The sequence below is a fragment of the Limulus polyphemus genome, unplaced genomic scaffold, assembly GCF_000517525.1.
Source record: "Limulus polyphemus unplaced genomic scaffold, Limulus_polyphemus-2.1.2 Scaffold517, whole genome shotgun sequence".
Taxonomy (NCBI): Eukaryota; Metazoa; Arthropoda; class Merostomata; order Xiphosura; family Limulidae; genus Limulus; species Limulus polyphemus.
The window spans coordinates 342,924-369,462 of NW_013666127.1; the positions used below are offsets into that span (position 1 = coordinate 342,924).

At 35.3% G+C, this 26,539-nt stretch overlaps 1 protein-coding gene across 1 annotated transcript; it reads right to left on the bottom strand.

The window, feature by feature from the left end:
* Positions 1–6: 6 nt before the first annotated feature.
* LOC106458800 lies at positions 7–15,156 on the bottom strand. The gene is made up of 2 exons (XM_013918348.2): positions 14,856–15,156; positions 7–3,354 (listed from the first exon to the last, which is right to left on the bottom strand). The coding sequence occupies exon 2, from the start codon at positions 3,327–3,329 to the stop codon at positions 2,157–2,159; it is 1,173 nt and encodes a 390-aa protein (XP_013773802.1). The 5' UTR covers positions 3,330–3,354; positions 14,856–15,156; the 3' UTR covers positions 7–2,156.
* Positions 15,157–26,539: the final 11,383 nt, after the last annotated feature.

Genomic DNA, 26,539 nt, shown 5'->3' on the forward strand with positions numbered 1-26,539 from the left:
TCTCCAGCCATTATTAGTCTCAAAGTGGGTTCCTCGTCATCGAATTTAAAATATTAATCCTGCATTACCGCTTGGTCATCTTTGTACTTTATAATTTATTCAATAATAAACATAACGCTTGAATATTTCAAATTATTATTTTTTATTCATATATTACAGTATGGCTATTTGTATAGTGATTTACTCACATGATCATCCCTATACTAGTTTAACTTACAATCTATTCAAAAGTCTATTTTTCATGCAACTTAAAACATTCAATCTCTAGATTTATATATATTGTATAAAACATTTAATTAAAGCTGTGTCCAAAAGAAAATAGGCAGTATGGTTGTGCATATTCAATTCGTCAATGTCTATCAATAACAAACTGTTTGAATGAGTAAAATTATTATTTTGTTTCAATGAGTTTGTTACAGTTTTACTATTCGTTTAGCATACTTTATGATGTACTCATATGATTATACATATTAGTTTAATTTACAATCTACGTAGTCCTCAAAACGACTGTTTTCCATATAAATTTATACATAAAACATTCAAACTCCACATGTTTATCCTATGCATCATACTCATATGATCATCCATACCCTAATTAAACTTACAATCTATGAAGATTTGAGAAGGATTTTTTCATGTCCATTTGTACGTGAAACGTTTTAATCTCTAGTTGTTTCCGCCATAATCATATAAACTAAAAACAATATGGCGTGTCCAAATGGAAACAGTACAACTTCTACCATGTTTTCGTCTAATAAGTCCTATCACACCTGATTTCATCCACATGTTATTAATCTCGATATGGATATTTTGCTCCATTGAATATAGTAATCTATGTAACACTGATATTATGCTTTGTCAAACGAGTTTCCAAATGAACATATCATTGTAAAAGAAATTCAATCACGCAAATAAACTTTCGAAAAACTGATTTTTCTATTATATAAATAAAATTGTAGAATTGACTGAGTGAAATAAATAGCATTACCTGCCACTTTATGTTGATTATTTCTATAATAATATTATTATAACTTATATGTTTTTATAAAATGATCTGTTTTTCTGTTGAAAATTTCCAATTCACTTTGAAATACAAATGTAAACAACAGATCTTTACTTGGTCGTTGGGACACCTGGCCAGTAGAACTTTTTGTTCTGAGACCTTGTTTCTTTGTTTTGAATTTTATGCAAAGCTACTCGAGGGCTATCTGCGCTAGCCGTCCCTAATTTAGCAGTGAACTCTTGGGTTACTCTATTACCAACGAATAGTGGGATTGACCGTCACCCATCACATTATAATGCTCCCACGACTGGGTGGGACGGGGATTCGAGCCCGCGACCTTAAGATTGCGAGTCGTGCCTATGCCAGGCCTTCAGTCGTTCAGTTCAGTTGGAATTCTTCAACAGACAGACAGAGAAGATCGAGATTTACTAGCACTCGCAAAGAAAGTATTTAGCTATTTGCAATAATTTTGAAATGAATAAAAAAAACACACTCACTCCCTGGTCAAAACATGGGGACGATAAGACTATGTAAGCTCGGCTATTGAACGAGAAAGCTTATTATTTACCAATGGTATAAAATAAGAAAAACGTTGCCAAACATACTAATATGGGCTAAACCGAATTATCAGTAGTATGTAAACAATTGGATAGCACTGTTTCAATTAGGTGACTACTTTTTTGAATGATAATACTAATGACTAAGCAGAACAAACTTGAAATAATTGAAAAATAATATGAAGAAATCATAATGGCAATATTCTTATTACTTGGACAGCTGAATTAATTGAAAAGAATAATAACTGAAAAAAACATTTCAATTAGTTGATTATTTTTTTGACATTAATCGATTTACTTGTAATCTTGATTAATCAATTATTTTATGTAACAATAATTGATGTAACTGAAACTCATAATTAATCAATTATATCATGTTAATTAGCCAGTTATAGCTTTCATGCTTTTAAATTCAGGTTTATTATTATAGTTTTGTGTGACAGAATTTCACATTGTTCATTTTCACATATCCCATAATTTTTGCTAAGTGCAAAGCTATGCAATGGGCTATCTGTGCTGTGGTCACCAAGTGTATAACCCCCCTTTTTAGTATTATAGCCCTCAGTCCTACCACTGAGCTACTGAGGGGGCATCCCCTAACTTGTCAAAGATGTATATACCTCTTCTATAATTTTTTTCTCTCTAAGTAGTTTGTCATGTAGCTCCCACAGTTTTTCTCCTTGTTCAGTTTTGGACCCTCCCTCAATATTTTGAAAGATTTTAACTAAGCAATAGGTATCTAAGACCACAAAAGCAGAAGATACAAGACCACCTCCATGAGCAATCTCTTTCAAAACTGAACTAGTGCAATTAGCAGATGTTGAAGGGAACACCCACAACTTCACTGTGCTATAAAAATCCTTAAGTGATTGTGGTAACTGCCTGCTCAATGTAGTAGTGTTTCTTATTTTATCTATTACAGAAGTCATATTTTTGCCTTCAATCATCATCCTCTGAAATCCTAAGGTGGGATTTAGAAATGCGAAGTCGTCACTCAGAACATGGTTTTGCTTAATACTCCCCATAGATCCTTTTCTTCTCCTCATACATTTAATCACATAATTTAAATTCCCATTTTGCTTCCCACCAATAATGGAAAACATTTTATTTACAATATTCAGAGCATCAATTATACAGTCTCCTCCCTGTATGAGCAAGAACTGAAACTCTGCTGTTAGAGCTAAAATATTCTTTGCTAAGTTTGCTGCTTGAGATGATTTAACATCTACTAACATTCTTGTAAGATCGCAAGCCCAATTCTTTACTTCTTCCAACAATTTATCTAGATCCTCATCTCTTTTTAACATATTTTCCCCTATTTGCAATATTTCTCTGGTTTTGCTTATATCTTCTAAACAAACAATCTGAGCATCTTTGATAAAATTATTTGATGTGACTTTTTCTTTAACAAACGATCCTACTCGAGTCAATCCTCCACCAAAAGAAAGCATGGAAAATCCCATAGATACTCCAAGAGTAGCTGGTGAAAGGGCCAAGCCAGCAATTGTCCCAACACCACCAATAATGGATGCTGCTGTACCAACTGCACTAGCAAGATTAGTTTTCTCATGACATTTATCTATATTTTTGGAAATGGTTTCTAATTTCTCCAGTGTGAAATTTCTCTTTGGAAGCCATTCAATGTAACAATCTTTGAATCTACTCTGCTCTTTTTGATAGCTTTTCAAGGCACTAAGAAGTCTGGATTGAAATATTTCCATTTCTTTCTTCACATTTTCTCTTCCTCTTCCTAGACAACGGTCAACCATTTTCCTGACTTGTGAGGAATACTTACTACAAGAGAGACGGAATAAACACATTTAAACTCTACATAAAATTATATTTGATAAAAAAGTTAGTTAAATTTAGTGAGTTATAACATATTCCTTACTTCAGATAATTTACATTCTCTCAATTGAAACTAAATTGTTATAAACTACCTACAGAAGATTGTGTGAAATTATTTAAAATAAAGTAAAATGTGTAACCAATATGATAAAAATTTGGAAAATTGTAGGACCTCTTATTTAATTAGCATATAACTAAAAACACAAAAATGGTGGTTTACAGTTTATTTTATAATAATGTTAGCATTTTCTTAATAATTTTGCATTGCCTAGCTGAATTTGTATTAATATTATTATTATAAATAAATATACTTTTTCTCTGATTATATCTAAAGGTATGTTACAAATCTATGAAGATATATAGGTAATGTTTGAACTTTTTCACAGTAACTATACTAGAGCAGTAGCATCAAACCATTCATACAATGTACCACTCTCTTTAAATAATGCAAATTACAGAGAGTAAATATAAGTCATTTACGTAACATTCTCATACTCTGTATGTTTGCTTTTTTGAAAGGTTACCAAGTTAGTCCTGTCACAATAAGGTCATCTACATGTTTTCCCATTCAATTCTAAAGGTACTTAAATCTACATATTTCCTATTTCTAGCACCTAATACACTTTGTCACATAATATATTGTTTAGAGGCCACTGAAATAATACTAAACAATGAATAAATAAACTACAAATAAAATATTACTTATAAATAAATTAATAACAAAATCAATATTTATCTTGGGTCTAATAAACATCTTTAAATATAAATAAAAAATAACTGCATTAGTTTGGTACCTTCCATCAATGAAACTCTGACCTACTAAGGTCCATCAATGGAGAAGCCATTTCAGTTAATTCATAAGGGTGACCAAGGATTCATTTAGGAAGGACAGAAGAGTGATGCTCACAAAACTAAAGAAACAAGTTAGTCGCAGTCTTCATATTCAAATAATAGATTGAAAAAATAATTTGAATTTGCTGTCAGGGCTGCCTGATATTCAAACAAAATGGAGGAAGTGTCTGTCCTTAAAAGCAAACAAAGAAGGCAAATTAGGTTCTAGAAGGAGAGATCAGTGGAATAAAACAATGTTTGTAAGAGTGCCAAGAGGCTAACAACCTAAACCGATATGCATGTAAAGTACATAGATGTCAAAAAATAAGCTAAAAGCTAAGTAACATTTAAAAACATAATGATTGAATAATGTGAACAGTTGAAGTAAAATATGCTGGGAAAGTATATAATTTCTTTTAGAAAAAGCTGGAGAAGAAAGGGAAACTGTCAGAAATTAAAAGTATATATTCTTCCTTTTGCCAAGTATTAAAATAAAAAGGCTTTTAGTTATATTTATTAATAGTGTAAATATATACTCTGTTGTTGTTGGGTTTAGGATTCTTCTACAGTAGGTGTCTGTGACTTGTTAGCGATAAATTCAACGATGAATAAACAGCACGTACTTCACTTGTTTTTAAAATAATATACACATATTCAGAATACGTTAACGTATGTACAAGAAATTCTTCACACTATAGATATTATGGACATATCATAAATACTATATATGTAATCCTCTCCTTCTTGTCAAAAGTCCATTTAGGCCTATTCAATTGCTTTAGAATTTCAGTTGACAAGCCAAACTATCTTCTCTATTACTATCGCACTAGTGTTCTATGTGTGATTCACTTGCAACTGTGGCATGAGTAACCATAATAGTTTGGTCTTCTTTCTTCTGAAGATCCTCTGTTCCTTTTGTCAAAATACACTCAGGCTGATTCAATTACTTTAGAATTTTGCTTTGACTGAACAAATCCTCCTTCTTATCTCCTTTTCTACTGTTAGTCTTAGTGTAACATATTAAATGTTAGGCCTATCACTCTGTGGTAATTAAAGTCTCAATGAACTTTTTTATTTATAACTTTACTTTCTTCTGGTATTATCTGCCTGCTTCCCACTCATCTCACACTATTTATATCTTTATCATCTCATTGTCTGTCCATCTTCTATGTTCTTGACATCAGTGTATTGCACGTAAAGTTCAATGGTCTCAACATCAATGAATTATTAACAAATCTTCCTACAATCATCTTCTTTTAACTCTTATTATACCAAAAACTAAACAATAATAAAACATTCACTCACAAAAATAAATTAATCAATAATATCTAAACTAAACTGTCTTTTATATCATGACAGAAACCATGATAATGCCAACCAGATGAGGTTAATGGACACTGCAAGAATCCAGGACACAACCAATGGCAGAAAACATACATGAATATTTTATACCAAACACAACTCAAAGTGATCCCCAACTGACAATCACTTAGTACTAAAGATCAGAAAACAGGAAGTTTGTGTTTGAAGACAATATAATGTTCTACGTTATTAGAAAGATCACAACTCCACTAAAACCAAAGTGAGAGATAAGATACCATAACACAGGTAAAATTATATTTCCATGGGATAGACAAATTAAATTGGAGATTCAAGCACAGGTACGTCAATAGGTTCTAAGCAATTAAAAGGGTTTTAAGCCCTTAGATGATGTTCTACATGTGAAAAGATACAATTATCTACCTGTCAGTTCATGTATGATACCACAGAAGAGCTTTCAATTCCACAATAGTGTTATAAGGATTCGACTTTGCACAATTACAATAAAACATGAAAACTGGAAGCAAGCTCAATGACAATAATAGTTGTAAAAGGTTAATGTGAGCTAGGTATCCAGAGGAATTCAAATGCTAGATGGTTTGTAATTGTTCACTACTAGTGGATGACACATCTGGGGAGAAATGGAGAATTTCATAAGGTTGAAAGCAAAAAGATAGACAAGAAGATCCATCCATGGGTTCATCCCTATCACTAGTACTCAGTAACTTCTACAAGGAAAATCACAACATGAAATCAGCTGCAAGCTCCAAGACCTAAATTTGGCTAAGATTTATCAACAAATATATTCATAATGTGGCCACACATTAAAGAGAAGATTTCAGAATATATGAATTCTCTGAACACAGTAACAAGCAACGTAATTCACAATGGAAATATAAGAAAACAAAACTTCATTTCGTAGATGCAATGGTTATGAAGATACTTAAATCATATATCACAGGAATTTACAGGAAAACCAAAAATACTAGTAAATACCTCTGTAAATCAAAACATCCATGTCAGAGTAAAGACTGGCATCATAGTCTGTCTAATTTTGAGATTGAGCAAAATTTGTTGTAACCAAGTTACTAAGAGGGAACAAATACACATCACTACACCCCTCCTTGACAATGGATACCCCCCCCCCAAAAAAAAAACTTCATAAAGAAAATAAACACCAAGAGTAAGTAGAATGACATACAGCTATATTACCCTATGTTAAGGTCTCTCTGAAAACATACAGTAAATACACAACTAGCAAGAAGTCAAAATGTATTCACAAGCCACATCATAGTACTACCACATTTGAGGTATACAACCACCTAAAGATCCAGTGGAGAGCAAAAATACCATTCACAACATCCTTCATGAACATGGACTCTGATACACTGGAGAAACAAAAAAAGACCAACAAAAGTTAGAATTCTAAAGCATTACAGAAATATAAAACTCTGTAATACCAATCTATATATACAATAGATTATCATGCCAGATAAAAAAACAACAACTATACAATGAAACAGAATAACATGAAAATAATGGGACAATTATATGAACCACATGTAGCAAAGAGAAATATAAGCTTTATATGTTCAACTGATAACATAGTCAAACTAGCATAGAAATCTGCAAAATCTGGGTATCCTTCTTGAAAATGTTCAGATATAGTTAGCTGATTCAGGTCCTAACAGGGAGACCCCAGGTAAGAGAATAAGACACCAATCTTTCCATTATGAAGATCCATGATCAACTCCTGGCCATTACCACAGTCATTCTCAACAGTTCTCTGGAGATGCCAGCAGATCAACAGCCATGCTGAGGTGTAAAGTATCATAGTTAGTAGTGATTCCTTTTAATTAAAAAAGAAAATAATTGATAATTAAGACTTAGATGAATGTAAAGGTTAGGAGTTAACCACCAACCCTGCATGCACATGTTTAAGATACAAAATGGGTGTGTTGTATAGGCAATTAACCATGCCAATAATTTATTAAATAAAACTAGATTATATTGATGTTGGAAAAAAACAAAATAATTACTATAAATAGATAATGTTACATTAATTTATACTTGTAATTAATACATATTCATGATGTTTAACTTTTGAATGAGAGCAGAATTCAACTAGAACACACTTCTGGATGAACAATGTATTGATACTTGCCTTTCAGGTATCATTTTCTTTATGTCATTATTTTAGTATCTCATAAAAGTCAAGGAATTTCCATCCCATGAACAGAAGAGTGTCCAGATATACATTCAACTATCTGATCAAATATGTAAGATTATTTCTACCAACATTTATTGAATTTAGGGGAAAAAATATGTTTGTTCACTAATGAGTACCATTTTTAACTTTCTATTTCAAACACATAACTACTACATTGAACTATGTTTTTAGTATGGAAAGTAGATGATATCTGAATGTAAATAAATATGTAAGTGTCACTAACAGTTGTAAGTTGAGCAAGAGATAACAGACAAGTTTGTAAAATGTTAAGTTCTTTCGACTGATCCCATATTTAAAGTGATTTAAAAAGTTGTGAGTGAGTCAGAGCATCTTGAAGTGTAATAGTAGAATAAAGCAACAGAAATACACCGAGGGAATGCAATAAACATGACATACCATAACAAATAGGGTACCACTACTTATAAAAAAAGTGAAATGCTTTTATCAAGTAATTACTCACTAAAACACTATCCTTTTAAAGTAAGTAAAAATAGCAGAGCTCCTCTAGCCAAATCATGGAGATGTCTGTATATAATGCATGAATGATTAAATCACAGTAACACACACTTTCCCATGACAAGGACTTGACAAAGTAACAAAGTGCATCATTGGCGTGTCTTTGTTTTCACAAACGTTATTTTTCAGTACTGAAAATATATTTCTGATAGGTACTTACCTCCTTTCACACATATAGCTATTCTTGTTCAGTGCTGCCATATATAAGTAAAAAATTTTCTGCATGCCACAAGTTTTGAACTCCCATGTACCCCATAATCAATGTGGTTCAACTGTGTCTCGCATGTAAGTCATTATGTGACACACCTTCCCGATGCATGTTACTCCCTCTATCCAATTCTGCCAAATTATCACTTCAAGATTAGGCAGAAAAAGCACCAGTTTTCAGTGGGGTGGAAGGGTGGAAGCGTGTGGGAGGTAAGTACCTATGAGATATATATTTTCAGTATAGGAAAATAATAATTTCCAATACAGTACATTACCTCCTCTTATATGTATAGCTAGAATCCCACATTGAATAGGCGGAGAGACTGGTGCGAGTGATAGAAATAAGTATCTTTGAAAGCGTCCAAAGAAAATCCATGAAGATCGATCCTCATTGGGAAAGGAACAAATGTAGGAGACTGCACCATTTATGTACCAGGTATACTCTGAGTCCAGTGTGGAAATAAATGTTGCATACACGGGCAAAAATGGGAAGAGCATAACCCAAAAGGGAGAGAAAAACGAGGTGGGTTGGAATCTGAACCACAATATACCAGAATGCCAATCCTGGTGAAGAAAGAGAGTAGAAGAACCATCTACAGACAAGAATGTACAGGTGTAGAATGGCTAGGCTGCTATAGACTGTACTTAGCCACCAACTCCAATCCAAAACCAAGCGGTATTGGGATTAGTACTTCCGACCTGTGGTAGGAGGAGGGTTCACACCGTCTTCACCTTAAGTTGAGTAAAATTGAATTATATACATGTCAAACCAATCTACTAAATGGGGCACAAGTGTGCAAATCATAACCACCCGTACATCTGGGAACCTGACATCTGATGGATGGTACGAAGGGATGTGCCAATGTGGCAGTTTACATCAAACCAAATCCAAATTGACAGGAGAGTCTGGAGGAATGCCAACACCAGTTGCAATGTGTGACCATGAAAACCCTATATTGAAAAGCAGAGCACCTATGATTTATTCAAATCCATGGGTTAGTAAGGTTCAGAATGGGCATATTAATGAAGCAAATATATTGCAATGAAAAACCTACTAGTGATCTTATGGAACACACCATCTCAACATTGTGCATTATTGCCCATGGGTATGTTTTTTTATTATTATTTCACCTTGGTCATAGTGTGTGGATTTGAGATACAGAAAGCATACCTGGACAAGCAACACTTGCCACTGAGCAGGATTAATATCCTAAATGGGACATTCCCCTGGAAGGAATAAGATATATAGAAAATATAACTTACACAGTCACAGTCACATTGTAGATTGAAGAAAGGAAATAGGTGGAATGTGGTACCCGATGAGGAAGAAACAGCTATGCAGTGAAGATAGTGTGAGAAGAACATATGAAGAGTAGGCCAAGTGCTTGACTGAAGAGTTTCCTCCAGGAAAAAGGGAAAGTGTTTCATCTTAAGCAAAGACACCTAGTACAAAATTTGAGAAGCAAAAGACAGGGAGCAATAGACCAAATGAAGCAGTTGACAGTCCCAAGTCATAAGGATAGAAGAAGAAAGGTCATATACAGATGAATGGTGTTAGGGAATAATAAGGTGGAAACAGAAACTACTAATGGAGGATATCTGGGCAATGGTACAACAATGAGCATATACTGGACACAGAAGGCTATCTGGACCACACCAGAAATAAAGGTGGGAAATTGACAGAAGAGAAAATGAGGAGAAGGAAGAATGGACACACAAAGAGATTTATCCACAGTGTATGGGCCCAATAAAGGAAGTCCAATGTTCAGCCATAAAGGGAACAGAAATGGGTGCCCCCATAATGATTGAAATTAGCTACAACAGTGGAATTGTGGGAATGGAGCATGATGTGTTGGAAGAAAATGAAGCAAAGCAAAATTTTGAACCCCTAGTGGGTAAAACTTATAAAGTATGGGAAGATGCAGGACAAGAAGTGATTATGGGAGAGGTCATGGTATCAGAATAAGAAAAACGAGTAACCAAAGACTAAATGGTCGACTGTGGACTCAGAGACCGTATGTGTGACCAAGGACTGGACACACATATACAGAACAAACAGATGGATAAAAAGAGCCATATGGAAGTCACGAAGATAAAGAGAAAGTAGATGAACCTGTGAAAAGACAGCATCCTTCCCAAGAGCAACAAAACCACATGTGAAGGGATAGGGCCAAAGAAGACTATAGCACCAAGGAGGAAGGAGAGAAAGTGCATCTCCCCCCAAAAAATGCTCAGGGGATTGGTGAAATGCCTTATAAAAGAGATGTATGTTGGACAAGTGATGCTGGAGATGAAGGTCAGAAAATGGATAGGATTATCATGGACAGCCCCCCCATGGGCAAAAGTGACTCCAACTGCTGGAAGTCGAGAAAGGGTTGATCAGCTTGCTAATAAGCCAAAGTATAAAGATCAGAAGTCCATACAGGACAAGGCACACTAATACCAGACCTCAACAGAGAAACAAAATGCTAAGCATGAACCCTGATGTCAAGGGACGGAGAGAAAACAAGGAACCCACATGATGGGTGTCATGTAAAAAAGGAAGGAACAGGATCATATGAAAATGGTGAAAACAAAACACCCCTGAGAAAGCATATCCAAAAAGGTATAGTAAGGCCTAGTAGATTTCCTAGGAGATGTATGGGAAGACATGGCAAAGTTATTAGGAGGAAAAGAAAACTGTCAAAATCCTCTTCATCGTGAAGAGGTTTGGACAATGCAGAAGGAACCCAAACATTGTTGGGAGAAAAAATGGTTGTTGCATGATGATTTACATGCAGTTGAGACACAGTTGAATCACATTGATTGTGGGGTATGTGGGAGTTCAAGGTTTGTGGCATGGAAAAAATTTTGCATATAGAGGGCAGCACTGAATGAGAAACCTATACATGTGAGAAGAGGTAATGTACCATATCAGAAATCAATGACCAAAATTACATGACTGTCTGTTTTGGATAATTGCACAAAGCTACACAAGGGCTATCTGCACTACGATCCCTAATTTTGAACTGTTGGGCTAATCTAATCAAATAGTGAAATTTGACCATAGCTCTTCTAAAACATTCATGAACTATGGAACTTTCAATTGACAGTCTGGCATGCTAACCAGTAAGACATACCTGATCCTAGAAATACATGAAAAAATAATAGAATACAAGAAACCAATCCTATGAAATCACACATTAAGAAGACTTCACAGAAATCAAAAGATTAAGATTAAAAGGAAAATAGCTTCACAACTAAAGATAAACTCGAAGAAAAAAAGATTGTGATTTCATGTTACTTTTAGGCAGAAATATGTTTATGCCCCCCCCCCCAACTCCGAGTTTAAGGTTATAAAAGACAGTATCTGTTTAAAGAAATTTCACAGATTATCATAATGATTGCACTTCTCTTATTTTGCTGATAATTTTAAAATACTGAGTTTAATACATTTAACGGAAACTAGTTTTTAATAAACTACAAACTGAAGCTCATCTACTGGGGCATGTCATAAGTGGTGCATTATTGAGGTGAATAGGAGTATAGCTTCTTTTCTTACTACCTGTGCCATGCTTCATTAGCATTATTTTTAGATTTAGTTGAGAATCTTACATTGTAGAGATTGAGGGTGGTTTATTTCTACGTTAAGATTGTATCTAAATATTAAGGATAAATGCCTTCCCACAACTGGCTGTAGACAGCAAAAGGCAGTAGGAGTTGAGATATTGTGGGTTCAAGCACTTAACTCCAAACCCTTAACTGATTTTCCTTAGTTGCTGGTTAGCTTGACGCTGGTATCTGGATCTTGTCTGATAGATGGAATATCTCCGATGCATGTGGGTACTATGGCTACAGACATTATCTTTTATGAGTTTTAATGATGACACCAAAGACTGGTAATGGAAAAATTAATTTTGATTTTTGAGTCTCTTTGTAATGTTTTTGATTTACATATGTATATACATATGATGTACAGCATGAAGTCATCAGGACTGATGGACCATCCTCACAATTTAAAAATCAATACATGATTCAGACTGCTTCAATTGTTGGCTTCAAAACACAAGAAACTTTTCTTGGAAATAAATTGCCACATTTTATGGCAAAGTAGTAGTTTATAGAAGTGAAGGTACAGTTAAGTCATCCATGCATCAGGTTGTTATGAGCAAGGGAAAGGTTCCCTTATTGTCAAAAGTTCAGAAGATTTTGGTTATGTAGACATTAGCCAGCTAGCTTTATTCATTTTTCTTAATTGAAATTAAGAAGAACATAAAAGAAAAATTGACCCATGGTCAAATATAGTGCCAGATCCTAGTATCCAAAAAATGCACACCATTCATACTGATTCCAAAATTGATACACTGTGCAAGTACAGAAAAGCTTGCGATGAAGAAGTACTACAGTAACAATTTAAAGAAAATGCATAAGCTTCCACCAGCATGCCATCTAGATCTCAAATTCTGGAACTAAAGATCAAAGTAGGCTAATAATGTAAAATTGACAAGTTTCTAGAATTTTCATCTGTGAAGGCCTCCTAACAATCTGTAATGTGCATTCTTTTTAGTGCCATTTTGACTACATAACCAGCCATATATCTGATAGCTGCTTCCTTATAAGAAGTAAAAAGTGTGAAATTTGGTGTATCTTCATAATGATAGACCAGTCTCTCTCTATAATCTCACATTTTTAAGATCTGGAGCAACAGTGTCAGATGTCCTTGAACTGGAAGAAAGTGTTTTTTAACACTGATGGCCTCTTTTGGGCAAAATGCATACAACTGAATTAATAATTTACAAATGCCATTTATATTTTTTTCTTTCTGAATGTGTACTTCATTTTTTTACAACCTATTCCATTGTTTCACTATTGTAATTATTATCATATTTTGTGATAATTATTAACTTCCACAGAAATGCTATAACGTCACTCAATAACATAATTACCTATACAGAGAGATATAGGAACAAGCATTGTTGTTTTGGCCTACATTTAGAAATGAACTGACTTAAATTTAAAATATATTCTCACTGATTTCACAAAGACGTATTATGTACTTAATCAGATAACTATGAGTGTTTTATTGCAAGCATAATAACAATTTTCTGCTGATTTAGTTTCTTTACAGTGAGATAGGCCTATGTATGTTATCAATTCATAACATTTACTTATTTAGTGTTGTGATAAAAAATTTTATCTAGCAAAAGACTTCAACAGTTAAAAAACTTTGTGTAATAACAAAGTTAAGAAAAATAAACTAGATGGATGAATATAAATTTAAGTTTACTCAGAATAAACCACACAATGTTTACAGTCTAAGTGAAATATCTGAATAATTAAACAGCATATGTCTGAGTCATAATGACAATATATATACTTTGTAGTTGTTCAAAAAGAAAAATTACAATGAGTAGAACATTATCTCTGAGAGGAATATTTTGCCCTCTTTTATCAAAAATTCCAAAGTATATTTTTGGAGGCTTTGGTCCCCCAAATATTTACAGTTCATTTTTTTTCAATGGTTCAAATTGTCTCCATGTAAAGCTGTGTGAAATTTGAAAACGTGTAAAATCAGTTGAGTTACATTCCAAACTTTATAACAAGTTATGTGCTAAAAAGTCAAAGTCAGACTCAGCTAACATTAAAAAAAAAGTTTGTGAAAAAAAACCCAGAGACAATGGAACAAACTATCACTCAAATGACTTAAAATTACTAGATTTAGAAACAAGATTTGACACATTTATCAGACTGAAGAGGATACACAATTGCATCAAACTAGTTTCTTTAATTTCAAATTCAACTTTCAAGTCTTCTGAATAATATTTTGTTCCACTGACTGTGTTTTTCTTCCTTAACTTTTAACTGCTACATCCGATATCGTGTTCTTTCACTACTAAGTAATGCTACTGCCAGCATTATACCAAATATTAATAAAGTAATGTTGGCAGTAACAAATCATTTCATATTAATGTATTTAAGAAAGAAAAAAGTGAACTCTCCAGAGAAACGACACAAGACCAGCTCTTCATCTAATGATCTATTGTTACAATTTCATACATTTATGAGTTAACTTACATGCCTTAATCAAGTTAATGTTAAAATTATTTATGCTAAATTCTTAAGTTTAAAAAAGTTTCTAATGTACGAATTAAGTCTGTACTATTCCTAATTAAATCACGTCTTGATACTCTTACGTTATTACTACTAATAGTATTAGTAATACTATTACAAGTATACTATACTACTGCACAGCTCAATTCAAATTAGACTTATACTAAGTTAAACAACGCCAGCAAATAGTAACATTTCTTATAGAAGTTTTTAAAATTTTGTGAATTATACTTTCAGTATATCATATACTTACCTTTTCGTTTATAGTAATATTAAAGTTCTGCCCAGTTTGGGTAAAAGTAAAACACAGATCATTCAGAATCTTCAGAACTAGAAGTAACTATAGTTTAGACTTTAGCGTCTAGGTAACTAATAAATTGTCAACTTTCTCCATATAATATAAATAACAACCAGAACTAGAACCAAAACCAGAAAACAGGAGAACTCGTTTACAGTTTACTGAATTTTTTAATATATAAATCATGTATTTTTGGTTATGGTTTATTAAACGCAAATTATACACTCCAAATTGAAATATGAAAATTGTTGTTCTTTGATAAATTGTCTAGGCAGAGTATACATGATGAAATTTAGATGAATGCCTGTTGTACAAACACAAGTATCGAGGATATATATATTGTAGGGGCTTGTGTAAATCAGTGGGAACTGGATGTTAATTTCTGGCACTATACCTAATTTTGTAGGGAGAAGTGTTCTGATCCAAAAAAAAAAAACACAAAAAAAAACCACAGTGTCAATATTTTGAGCACTTTAAGTGTCTTTTTTTTTCGGGCCATTTGTTACCCGAACCTAAATGACGAATTGTGGTCATAGATATATTTTTTTCAACTTTAAATGCTTACTAGAATGACTTATACGGTATAAATGAAAAATATCAATTATTTTTTAATTGCGCTTGCTGTGTTTTCTTATGCTTCTAAAAATCATCCACAATATATCATCTTAGATATATCTTGTTAGGAAAACATATGAGAATATCGGTTGAGGCACACCTCACAACACTATAAGTGTTCTTTGGTTTATATTTGGAGACGTTCCTCAAGGATGAAACTGATCTGCAGGAAAGTATCAGAGAACCACTCCAGCAGTTGTCCGACACATGTGCAAAAATGACAGCATGCGAAGTGGCACAAAAACACACTGAGCTGGTGGCCATACTTGAGCAGCAAGGTATATACGAGAAGTTCAAGAAATTTGAAGAGCACGACAAAAATCACCCAATGTTCATTATGGCGTCGCAGTACATGGAAATGGTAATGTCTCTACTAAACTTCATCTTTGCAACTCGTTCAGGAATCTGGTTGCTGCACTTGTTCTTCTTTGCACAATATTTGAAATATTCACAAATGACACTCCTCTGCCTTGCGAAAATGTACGCCGTAAAAGACAATGACCCGGAATTATGGGAAGAATTAAATCAGGGACACTTCTGTGTCACAAAAAGCTGAGTACCATATTGTATCATCGGTGTGGACCATGCCATCAAACACATCAATCGCTCATTGAAAGTTAAAGGTGGACTCTCGGATATTCCACAAAAGCCTGCGGCACTGATAAGATTCTTTCCCATAGCTCTAGAACCCACCCGTATTTCCAACGAGATGTAAAAGATAGCGAAAATAACGTCAAATCGAAGGAGGAAGCACCATGAATTAACAAGAGCGTAACATTCAGAACGTGAAATCAGTGTTGATAGAGTGCAATCCATTCAACCAGGAAGATACATGTCTCAAAAACTTTGTCACGGAGACTGTTATGCCAGAAAATGTTCAGCATGACATACTGTGAAATGCAAACGTCATTCAAGAATGTTATGAGAAGACTGTAAAAGAAAGAATTGTTTGCTCAACCAATCTCTGGGATAAGATTAGTAAAGTCAAGTTATCGGGCTGGAAAGATGCATCAAAACCTATGAAAGTCGTCATACAAGCAAACCGACTTGTCATTTTTTTTTTTGCACATCTACTGATCAACGCACGCACACGATCAGAGCTAAATCTGCAACAACTTATTGAAGAATACGAGTTCTCTTGTCTTCCAAGATCTATATTTACAGACAAGATCAAACTATTGGCTATACTCGAGTTTCTACCTAAAAAAGTGGTGAATTTTCGACAAATCACAAAGGAAGAACAACTTGAACATGAGGATGACTAGCAAAATGGGATTTCTAGAGATGTGAAGGCTATTGTAATGGATAGCATGGCAATGGTGTACAAGACGTCTACTTACCAAATGAAAAGCTGTGCAGGTGTTGCTCATCAATTCCGCACGTCAGTCAAGAACAAATTTAAATATTACCAGGTTGTACATGTTGTGTTTGGTCAATATGATATTAAACAGTCATTGAAATCAAAGACAAGAAATCTGTGATTTGGCTGTATCTATGAAGCCAATGATTCAATGCAGTTAAATATACCACTGAAACGCTTTTTGAGCAACTGTGAGAACAAAGACCAGTTAACATCCTACCTGGTGAAGAAGGTTCTGGACTACTACAAAGAGAGTACTAAACTGATAGTTGTTGCTACTAAAGATAGAGTGGCATCCAATGCAATACACACCATCAATGTCTCGGGTTTCGTTTGTAAGATTCATATTCTGTCACCAGATACAGATGTCTTTGTCTTGGCTCTAAACAAACTTCCATTACTAGATGCCAATGTATGCATGCTGGTGGGCACAGGAACTAAGAAGCAAACAATGAATCTCAAACCTATATATGATGCTGTACGAGGGGAGGTAGTAGGTGGACTTATAGGCTTCCCTGCATTCATGGGTTCTGATATAACAGGACGAATAGCTGGAAAAGGAAAACAAACCTGCTGGAAGCTCTTCAGTAAAGCCAAACAAAATGTAATTTGGGATTTGAGTGTTTGCTCAGTTTTTACAAACATTGTACCCATCAGCTGATGTGATGGATGGTCTAAAAGAATTCGTTTATTCACTTTTTGTTTCTGGGCTAGACACCAAGAGCATAGGGAAAATACGATGGAACTTGTTCAACAAGAAGTAGACTGGGCCAAAAAGCTCCCTTCTATGAAGTCAGCACTGAATTAACACATTCTGAGAATGCACTATCAGACAATGGTCTGGAGGTTAGCCGATACACCCAACTCTGAGTTATATAGTCCCAAGAATTACTGTTGGCTCGAGGAAAATATACAGTATGTTCCAAAAGTGTCTGAACTTTCACCAACACCCGAGGCTGCCATTGAATTAATGAAATGTGGCTGCAGCAAGAATAAATGTGCCACCGGATTCTGTTGTTGCAAGAAAAATGTCTTAGCTTGCACTGAGTTGTGTGCCTTTGAAGCGGAGTTTGAAGAGTGTGAGAATACATGTAACAATACGGTGATGATGAAGATGACGATGATGATAGTGATCCGATATTTACGGATATCATGGAACTATAAATAATGGGACTACACAGGAAAATATAGAACTATTAATTGGCAAATTCCATTTTAGTTGCTTTATTAATGTGTGTGACTCTGTTTTTACAATCAATGTGATCAGTTAAACATGGCTAATATATATAAATGTTGAAACAGGTTGAAAGAATTACATGTCCAGAATCAAAGAGAATCCCTTAGAAAATACATGTCTAAAATGGTGCCACTGCTCACAGTCGCTAGGATGGCATGAAAGTCAAATGTGGGCAATTGTGACTTGAGTATTACAAAGGCCACACATTGGTGGATCAGTTCAACAGAAAAGAAAATGATGGGTTAAAACTTTGACCAATGCATAGCTTAGCCAAGACAATTTCCTCTCTCTAATCCTTATGGAAACTAAACGACCAAACAAGAACAGCAGGTTTAATCTGGTAAAGCTTGTTGTGAAGTTACCACAAATCGTCTGCCAACTGGTGCAAAGCTGGGCCATGAACACAGGACCAAAGCTTAAATGCAGTACAGGCATCGCTATGCCAGCACCAGAGCAGACAGAATTCGCTGTGGTGTCAGCATGGTCATTCCCAATAATACAGACATGGTGAGGTATCCAGAAAAACTAGATAGAAACAGATGAGGGAGACAACTGAGTCAGCCGTTTCTGAATGTCTAAGAGAACACGGTGAGAACTTATATTAAGCAATTCCAGAGCCAGTAGAGAGCTAAGAGAGTCAGTGTAAATAGTATAGTTAGGGTACCACTTACCTTTTAGGTGATACAAGGCAAGAGAAATGGCATACAACTCGGCAGTGAACACAGAAACAGACAGAGGATCCTGTGAGCAACTACTGAGCCACAACAAACCATGGCAGAGCCCACAGAGTCACCTGATTTTGAACCATCTGTAAATACGGGAACAGGAGAATGGTTTGAAAGATGTTCGGCAAAGAGAAGATGGTACTTCCAATCGGGAGTATTTGTCTTTTTTCAGTTGACTCAAAGAACGGTCACAGGTGGGGGTGGTAATGAGCCAAGGAGGAATGGTCTGATCATTGGATTCAGCAACACCATCCAATGACAGAACCTATTCAGCCAAGTGTGCCTGGATATGAAGGCCAAATGGGGCGAATAGCCGAGTGCCAATTCTGAAAGAGCAAAGCTAACCAAGGAAGGAAGACACAACCCCAGGTGGGATGCTATGTTAAGGATGGAAGCTTGGTAGCATAAAGCAAGGTAAGTTGTAAACATCTGAGGTATAGAGGACGTTAATGGGACTCAGTGTACAAACTCTGGACTGGCAAAGGGCAGAAAGCTCCCTTGCAGAGCCAAAGCCCCAGATGATGGGAAGGGTTCAACATCTTCAAGGCAGAAAGCCTCTATAGACCAGAAAACCAGAATCTAGCTTGGGATGTGTGAGAGCATGACAGATCTTGAGCATAGAACATCGATTTGCTCCCCAACAGAATGAAGAGAGAACACTTGACATGAAGCTGCCTAGTTTGAGAAATAACAGTAAGCTTACATTCAAAGATAAACCTCGAGAAATTTGCCTCAGGAATCACGGGAAGAACAATACCACTGAGACGGAGCTTAGGATAGGGGTGTAAACCCCTTTGGTGGAAAAATTGAATGCAAACGGTTTTAGAAGAAGGGAAGGTAAAACTGTTTGCTGTAGTCCACATCAACAAGTGTGTGAGAGCAGTCTGAAGCTGTTGCTCAATAAACCTCATGTTTTACAACCAACAAAAAATGTGGAAGTTGTTGACATAGAGGCCATTTGCAACAGTAGGAAGAAGTTGTTTAGTAATAGCATTGATCTTGATACTGAAAAGTGTGACACATATGACACAGCACTGAGAGGCTCCAAGTTCCTCTGTGAAGTTTGACAAAAGGGTCAAACGCACACAGACGTGAAATCCCCTGTCATATAAAATGCTGCAAATAAAAATGGATAAATAGACATGCAACCCATATGAATGGAAGTCCCACAAAATGTCAAATCTCCATGAAGTGTCATAAGCCTTCTCAAGATCAAAGAAGACAGAAACAAGTGCTCTCTCTCTTGAGGAAGGATTCCCTGATCAAGGTTTTGAGACGAATTAAGTGATCCATGGTGGAGAACTGTTAACAAAAACCACATTGGGTGGGCGAGAGAAGGTTTTTAGACTCCCGGGATCAAACATGAAGAGCATTAACCATGCTCTCCCAAACCTTACAAAGACAGTTAGTCAAAGCAATTGGACGATAATTAGAAGGAATCTTAAGATCCTTCCGAGGCTTTAAGAATGGATGAACAATAGCCCTGCGCCAAGCATCTGGAAACATTCTCCTGTCAAATGTGGTTAAAACAACCAGAAGAATAGCAAGGGAGGCAGGAGAGAGATGGTGCAACATCTCATAGTGAATGACATCAGGTCTGACTGGTGACTGCCAGACCAATGAAGAGAAAGTTTACGTTCTACCAGTGTAAATGGGCGATTATAATCATAGAGACGATCTGCCCGAAAGGAAAGGACGATCATTCAACCCAAGACTTGATGGCCGAGAAGGCAGGAGAAGACACAGAGTACTGGAAAGATAAGCAAAGCTCTCCTCGAGAGTATTGGCGATAATCTGTACATCAGCAACTTCCTGGCCATTGGAGAGCAAGAAGGAAAGCATTCTTCCTATTGACCCTCCAAATCTTGTCCCAGACGACTTTGGAACGGGTGGTAGAAGAAATACTGGTGTTGAACTTAATCTTCGATTCCTTCTGGTTTTGATGTCTAACCTGCTGAACAAATAGAAGCACTGAACGAGAATAACTATGTATGTGAGCGAAATTAAGATACCTTGTCAGAATTTAAAATTTTTTGTTCCCTCAGATTTCTTTTTTCATTTTTCTTATTCTTCCTTGAATTTTCTGTCTCTGCTTTTTCTTTCAGCTTTATGTTCCTGTCTTTTTTATTTTCTTTGAATTAATTATTTTTCTTTCTTATTGACCTTGTCTCACCATTTCATCATTTTCATTAAATTTTCAATGTTGCTTCAAGTGCTCTACTTTATTTCTAAGAAAATAATTCCACCTATGAAACCAATGTTGTAATAGTTTTAATTGTTGTCCAATTTATGTTAACAAAGACGTTTTATTTCTTCTGTTACAATTTTTGTCCCCTAGTATGGCAGCAGTAAGTCTATGGACTTACAATGCTAAAACCCTGCGTTTGCTTACCTGCGGTGGACACAGCAGATAACCAAATGTAGTTTTGTTCAACAAAAACAAAACAAACTGTTACAATTTCTTGGGTTAACTTAACTAATGCTCACTGATAGGTCTAATGTCCAAAAGTATTGAAGAAATAACGCCTTAAGTTTGTTAAGCTAGCAAAAAGGACAACAATTTTTATAAATAATTGTATATTAGGTGAATATAAATAAAACTACAATGAAAATATAAATAGTCAAGTCAGTGTCTAACATTAAATGTATTATGGTGTAAGGTTGTAATTATCAAGAACTTTACAATTACATTGTAACAACATTAACAAAGGGTGAAATTTTAATATCATTGTGCATGAAAAGTTGAGTTGTGGACTGAAGGCATAATCCATAACAACTTAACTTTTATTGATGTTGTCTTTGTGCCATGCAGCAGTACAGTATAGCTTATAGACAAAACGATTGCATTAAGTAATCATGTTACAATGTAAGAGTGTGATATGTGGGCATATCACTCGTTTTTCCACCATAGGAATTTTAAAACTTTTTGGTTAGTCTGTTCTTAAGCTTTTAGCATAAACATGTGGTTTAGAAAACCACTGAAGTTGTTTTTTTAATTGCTTTTGTTGTTCTCGATGGCAAATCGTATCTACTTTGCCCATGGGCATGCTGCTGCAACTTCACTTATGTGTTGAAAGGATCGTCGACTTCAATGTGCTTCACTGGCCAAGTGAATGACGGACGTGTGTTCTAGCATAAGAATGTTCTGAGAGAATGACCATAGTTAGATTAAATGACACTCAGTGATTTGAAAAGATACAAGGTTATTTGTTAAAGCAATAAATCTGGTTCTACTTGGTTTTCAATGAGACTAATTTTACAGAGAACTATGTACAGAGAAAGTTAGCTGCCAATCTATTCACCGATCCAGTAGAGGTGATTATTTAAGTGTCTAAGCGGATATGCACAATGTTTTCTTGTTTTGTTATACATCATCTGCCCAGTCTCCTTATTTCTCACACAATTTAAAACTCAGTTGTTAGTTTTTAAATTGAGATTACATTGTTTATTGCTTGGTACTCTATTATTACGTGAATCTATCCAATACTTGTGAGGAAACCAGTTTATCTGAGAATACCATAAGTATATAGGAAGAAGAATTTTGGTGCTGTGACCATAGGATTTATTGCAGTTTTCTTTCTTTCTTAATATACCTATTGACCTTGTTTGATCTTGAGTCAGCTGTGACACTACAGACCAATCACCCTATTATAACTGTAACACTACTTTGTCTTGAGTCATTTCTGAGATTTTCGTATCTTAATATCCTGACCTCTGGCCCTGGAGCACTTATTATTTGAAGGCCCCTTGAATAGGGTACAAGCAAATTTGAAGTTAATTATAATTAATACATATTAAGTTGATTACAGAATATTAGCTAATTATTCAAAGTAAATTACAATACTATGCATCTAACTTTTAAGGACATATTAAAATTAAACGAATATAATAATTATTTACTTGTACAACACGGCAAGTAAGAATGAATTAGGTTCATAAAAAACAATATAGTTATTGTACAACATTACGGAAGCATGCCAAAACATTACCTTCAAATTGTTTTTTCCTTTCTTTGGCGGAAGGAAAATTTCGAATTACATCTTCATAATCTATTTGACTAAGCAATGAAATTTTATCGTGAGCAAGGAAAGGACATTTAAGCGTTCATTTTACATCGAAGCACGCAATTCGATTTTTACTCTAGCTATTTTAGAAAAAAGCTCTCTCTGCACTACAATTCATGGCGGGTAAGCACAAGTATATTCTTCATGCCACGTCAACATTAGAAAAAACAGATTCGAGTTTGTTTTTTTCTGATTGTTTTGATGCATTGTTGGGCGGATGGTGATTCACTATCAAAAAATTTTGCAAACTGTACCATTTCATCGGAAAAAAGAGTTGTCTAGATCTGGAAAGTATATGTCTCCCAATCTTTTAGCTGCAGCAAAAATTTCAGTCTCATCTAAATTTTTGATATTAGATAGAAAACCAAACTTCATTTCTGTCGCTTTATATGCAGCAAGTCGATTTTCCAAACACATTTGTAACTTGTCAACTACCGGTATAAATTTTTCTATGCGAAACTTCTGAGTTCCAGATAAACTAATTTCACCTTCAGAAGTCTCATCATTTGCCAGCTTTCTTTTTCTCTTTCTAGAAATCTCACTCCTAAACTGTTGTTTTACTACATTTGAAAGCTGATGAACTTGAATTTCGATTCTATCAAATTCTTCATATAGTGAATTTACATATTCCTTCAGCGAACTGATATGATTTTCAGCAGTAGACAAATAAAGGCTCTTTTCTAGAAGCTTAGCACTTGTAGCATCAAATCTTTGAAGAATTTTATACCAAAATACTGCCATAAAAGCAATATCTAACGTTCTCATTTTATTCATTAAAGCAGTAGTTTCATTTCTTACTGTTTGCTTTGCATCAGTATCCTTAGATAAATCTTCAAGTTTGGTATAAGTTCTGTTGTAGTTTTCATACAGAATTTTTGTTGAATCTGATCTGGTTGACCATCTTGTTCCACTAAGGTTCTTATGAGTAACTGACCTTCCGTCATCGCTTCTTAAGCCATCACAAATGCTTTGCCAGTGTTTGGTTAAAGAAGCACAAAAATGTTACAGAATTTGAAGAAAATTAAAAAAAATTCGATGCACATTCGCAACTTTCCATTGTATTCACGCCTACTGTACAAGGGATGTAATCAATATATTGGTTTATGTTATTGCGATGCGCTTATAGGCCATTGTATTTACAGGACATATTTGCTACATTATCCTACGATTGTCCACGTGCATTTTGAATGCCGATTCCCATATTATTTAATTTTTCTACGACAACTTCAGCCATTAATTTTCCTGTATGCCCACTTGAAGAATCATAACCGACAAAACACTCCTGTGTAACGACTTCCTCGTTCACGTATCACATTATTATAGCTAACTGATCTGAGTGTGAGACATAGGGTGAAGAATCTACAATAATTGAAAAGTATTTAGCATCGTGAATTTAATCAGCAATTGTCTTATATATCTTATTAGCCATCAAAATAATAATTTATTTATAAACTGTGGAGGATAAATACGCGGTAACTCCCCGGCCTTTATTTCCACGCATTACAAGGTACTTGACCAAGAATGGATCGAATTTCGCTGCAAATTCTAATGCAGCTAAAAAGTTGCCATTGTTGAAATCTTCAATCTCCTCACTATCTCCTCTAAGTGATAATCCTCTTCCAGACAAAAATTTTAGACATTCAACAACTCGGCGCAATACCTCCCGCCAATAACGTATTTCGTTTTCTAAATCATTGTTTAACTTTGAATCCATAGTTTCTATGCTATTAGTTTGTCCCATCCAGCAGTGCACAGAAGAAATGTAAGCTTTACTTTTTTCATGGTTTTGTATAGTTCTAGAGCCGTGCGACCAATCGCAGAATCCTTTTATAAAAGAGTCATCAGAATCTTTAAAAAGAATGCAAAAAAAAGCAAAAAATATTTTCCAGAAAAAAGAAAATAGATCAACCAATCTCTTTTTTATTTTGCCGTTTCTTAGTTTAATCTTTAAAAAGTTCAATAAACAGCATCTTGTAGGCAGATTTTGTTGAATAAGACCGATGTCTGTAGGTTTACTTTCTTCTTGGAAATCTTCTCAAGAAATCGATAAGCCGTTTTAACGTTGTTAGAACAACGGGCAAAAGTTGTAGATAGTGGTGAATTGGCCGACGCGTTTCGAATGCGATCTGCATCCATTATCAAGGCTGAGTGAAATGTGAATTGCGATTACTGTTAGTGGATATTTATAGGCAAGCGGGTGGTGGTATTTAGCTCATTAGGTGGCGCTGTCAACTACATTGGAAGGCGTTGATTGGTGGAGTGTTGTATTGTGGCTTGGGGGTTTCTCGCCAAGAAGTAGCAGTGTGCGGTCTGTTCCAGTCGATTGTGAGGGTTTGCTGTAGGATCTGTATGGCCTCGTGTATCTGGAGCGTTGTGAAGTCGTTAAATCGGCGTTTTACTTTAGTGTTTTGTACTAGGTCCTGACGTGTGAGTTTTTGGTTGTGGATGCGGGCACAATGTTCTTTGATGGCTCCATTTTGTAGGTGCATTGTCGGGCGTCTTGACAGCGTCGTGCTAGTCATTCCGATGTCGGAGGCGTTTGCCAGGAGCTCACAGTCTACTTTATTACACTTGTACTCGTAAATGACGTTCACTTGCTGTAGATCTGTTGTCTTTTTATCGGGGCTGTTTTTCATGATAAGGTCCGACGTTGTAGTAGATGTTGAGTTGTAGTTTTGTGTTCTGTTTCTTTGGTGTAGTATTTTTGTAAACGATATCCTTTAGAATCCGTTCGTCTGTCTTGTATGCGGTGGAGAATTGGTTTTTGTAGTAGACTTTGAGTTATTCAGTGGAGTTGTCGGTAGTGGTGTTTTTTTAGTGGCTGTCCAGGTATCGTTGAAGTGTCTTGTCGAATGTGGTATTACTATATCCATTATTGATGAATGTTTGTCGGAGTGTAGCAATTCTGTTGTGAAATAGATTCCAATCTGAGGATATTTTGTAGGTACGGTGGATGAGGGCGTGGATGGTTCCAGTTTTGTATCTTTGAGGGCATTCACTCTGAGCATTGAGGTAGATTCCCTGGCTTGTGGGTCTTTGATAGACAGATGTGGCATATGTGCTGTTGTTAGCGTCAATATGTACTTCCAGAAAATTGATGGTTTTGTCAGTAGCTATTTCGTGGCCAGCAGATGTGAAGATTGGAAGGTCACTTGTGTCAGGTCATCAAGTCGTACCCATAACAGTGGCTAATTTCTCTAAATGTGAGCAGACACTTAAGGAAGGAGCATTGTTGGGTGTGTGTTAGGAGGTAAAGCTAGTCAATGTTAAAGCAAGAAATACAACCATAAAGAAAGGACATCCTCTCCCAGAACATTTAACTGACCTCTATAAGATCAGCATAGTCTATTTCTCATCATCACACGCTCTTCAGGTTACGGAGCTTTTGGCGAATTATGCAGACGTCTTTTCAAAAGGAGATCATGACCTTGGCTGCACAGACCTTGTGAAGCACAGAATAAACACATGCAATCACCATCCAATAAAGATCCCTCCGAGGAGAATAGCTCCAGTAAAGCGACAAGAGATGGAGAAAGTCATCGATGGCCTAATTAAAGGAGGAATAGTCGAGAAATCAGATAGTCCCTGGTCAGCTCCAATCGTGTTAGTCCAGAAGAAGGATGGGACCCAACATTGCT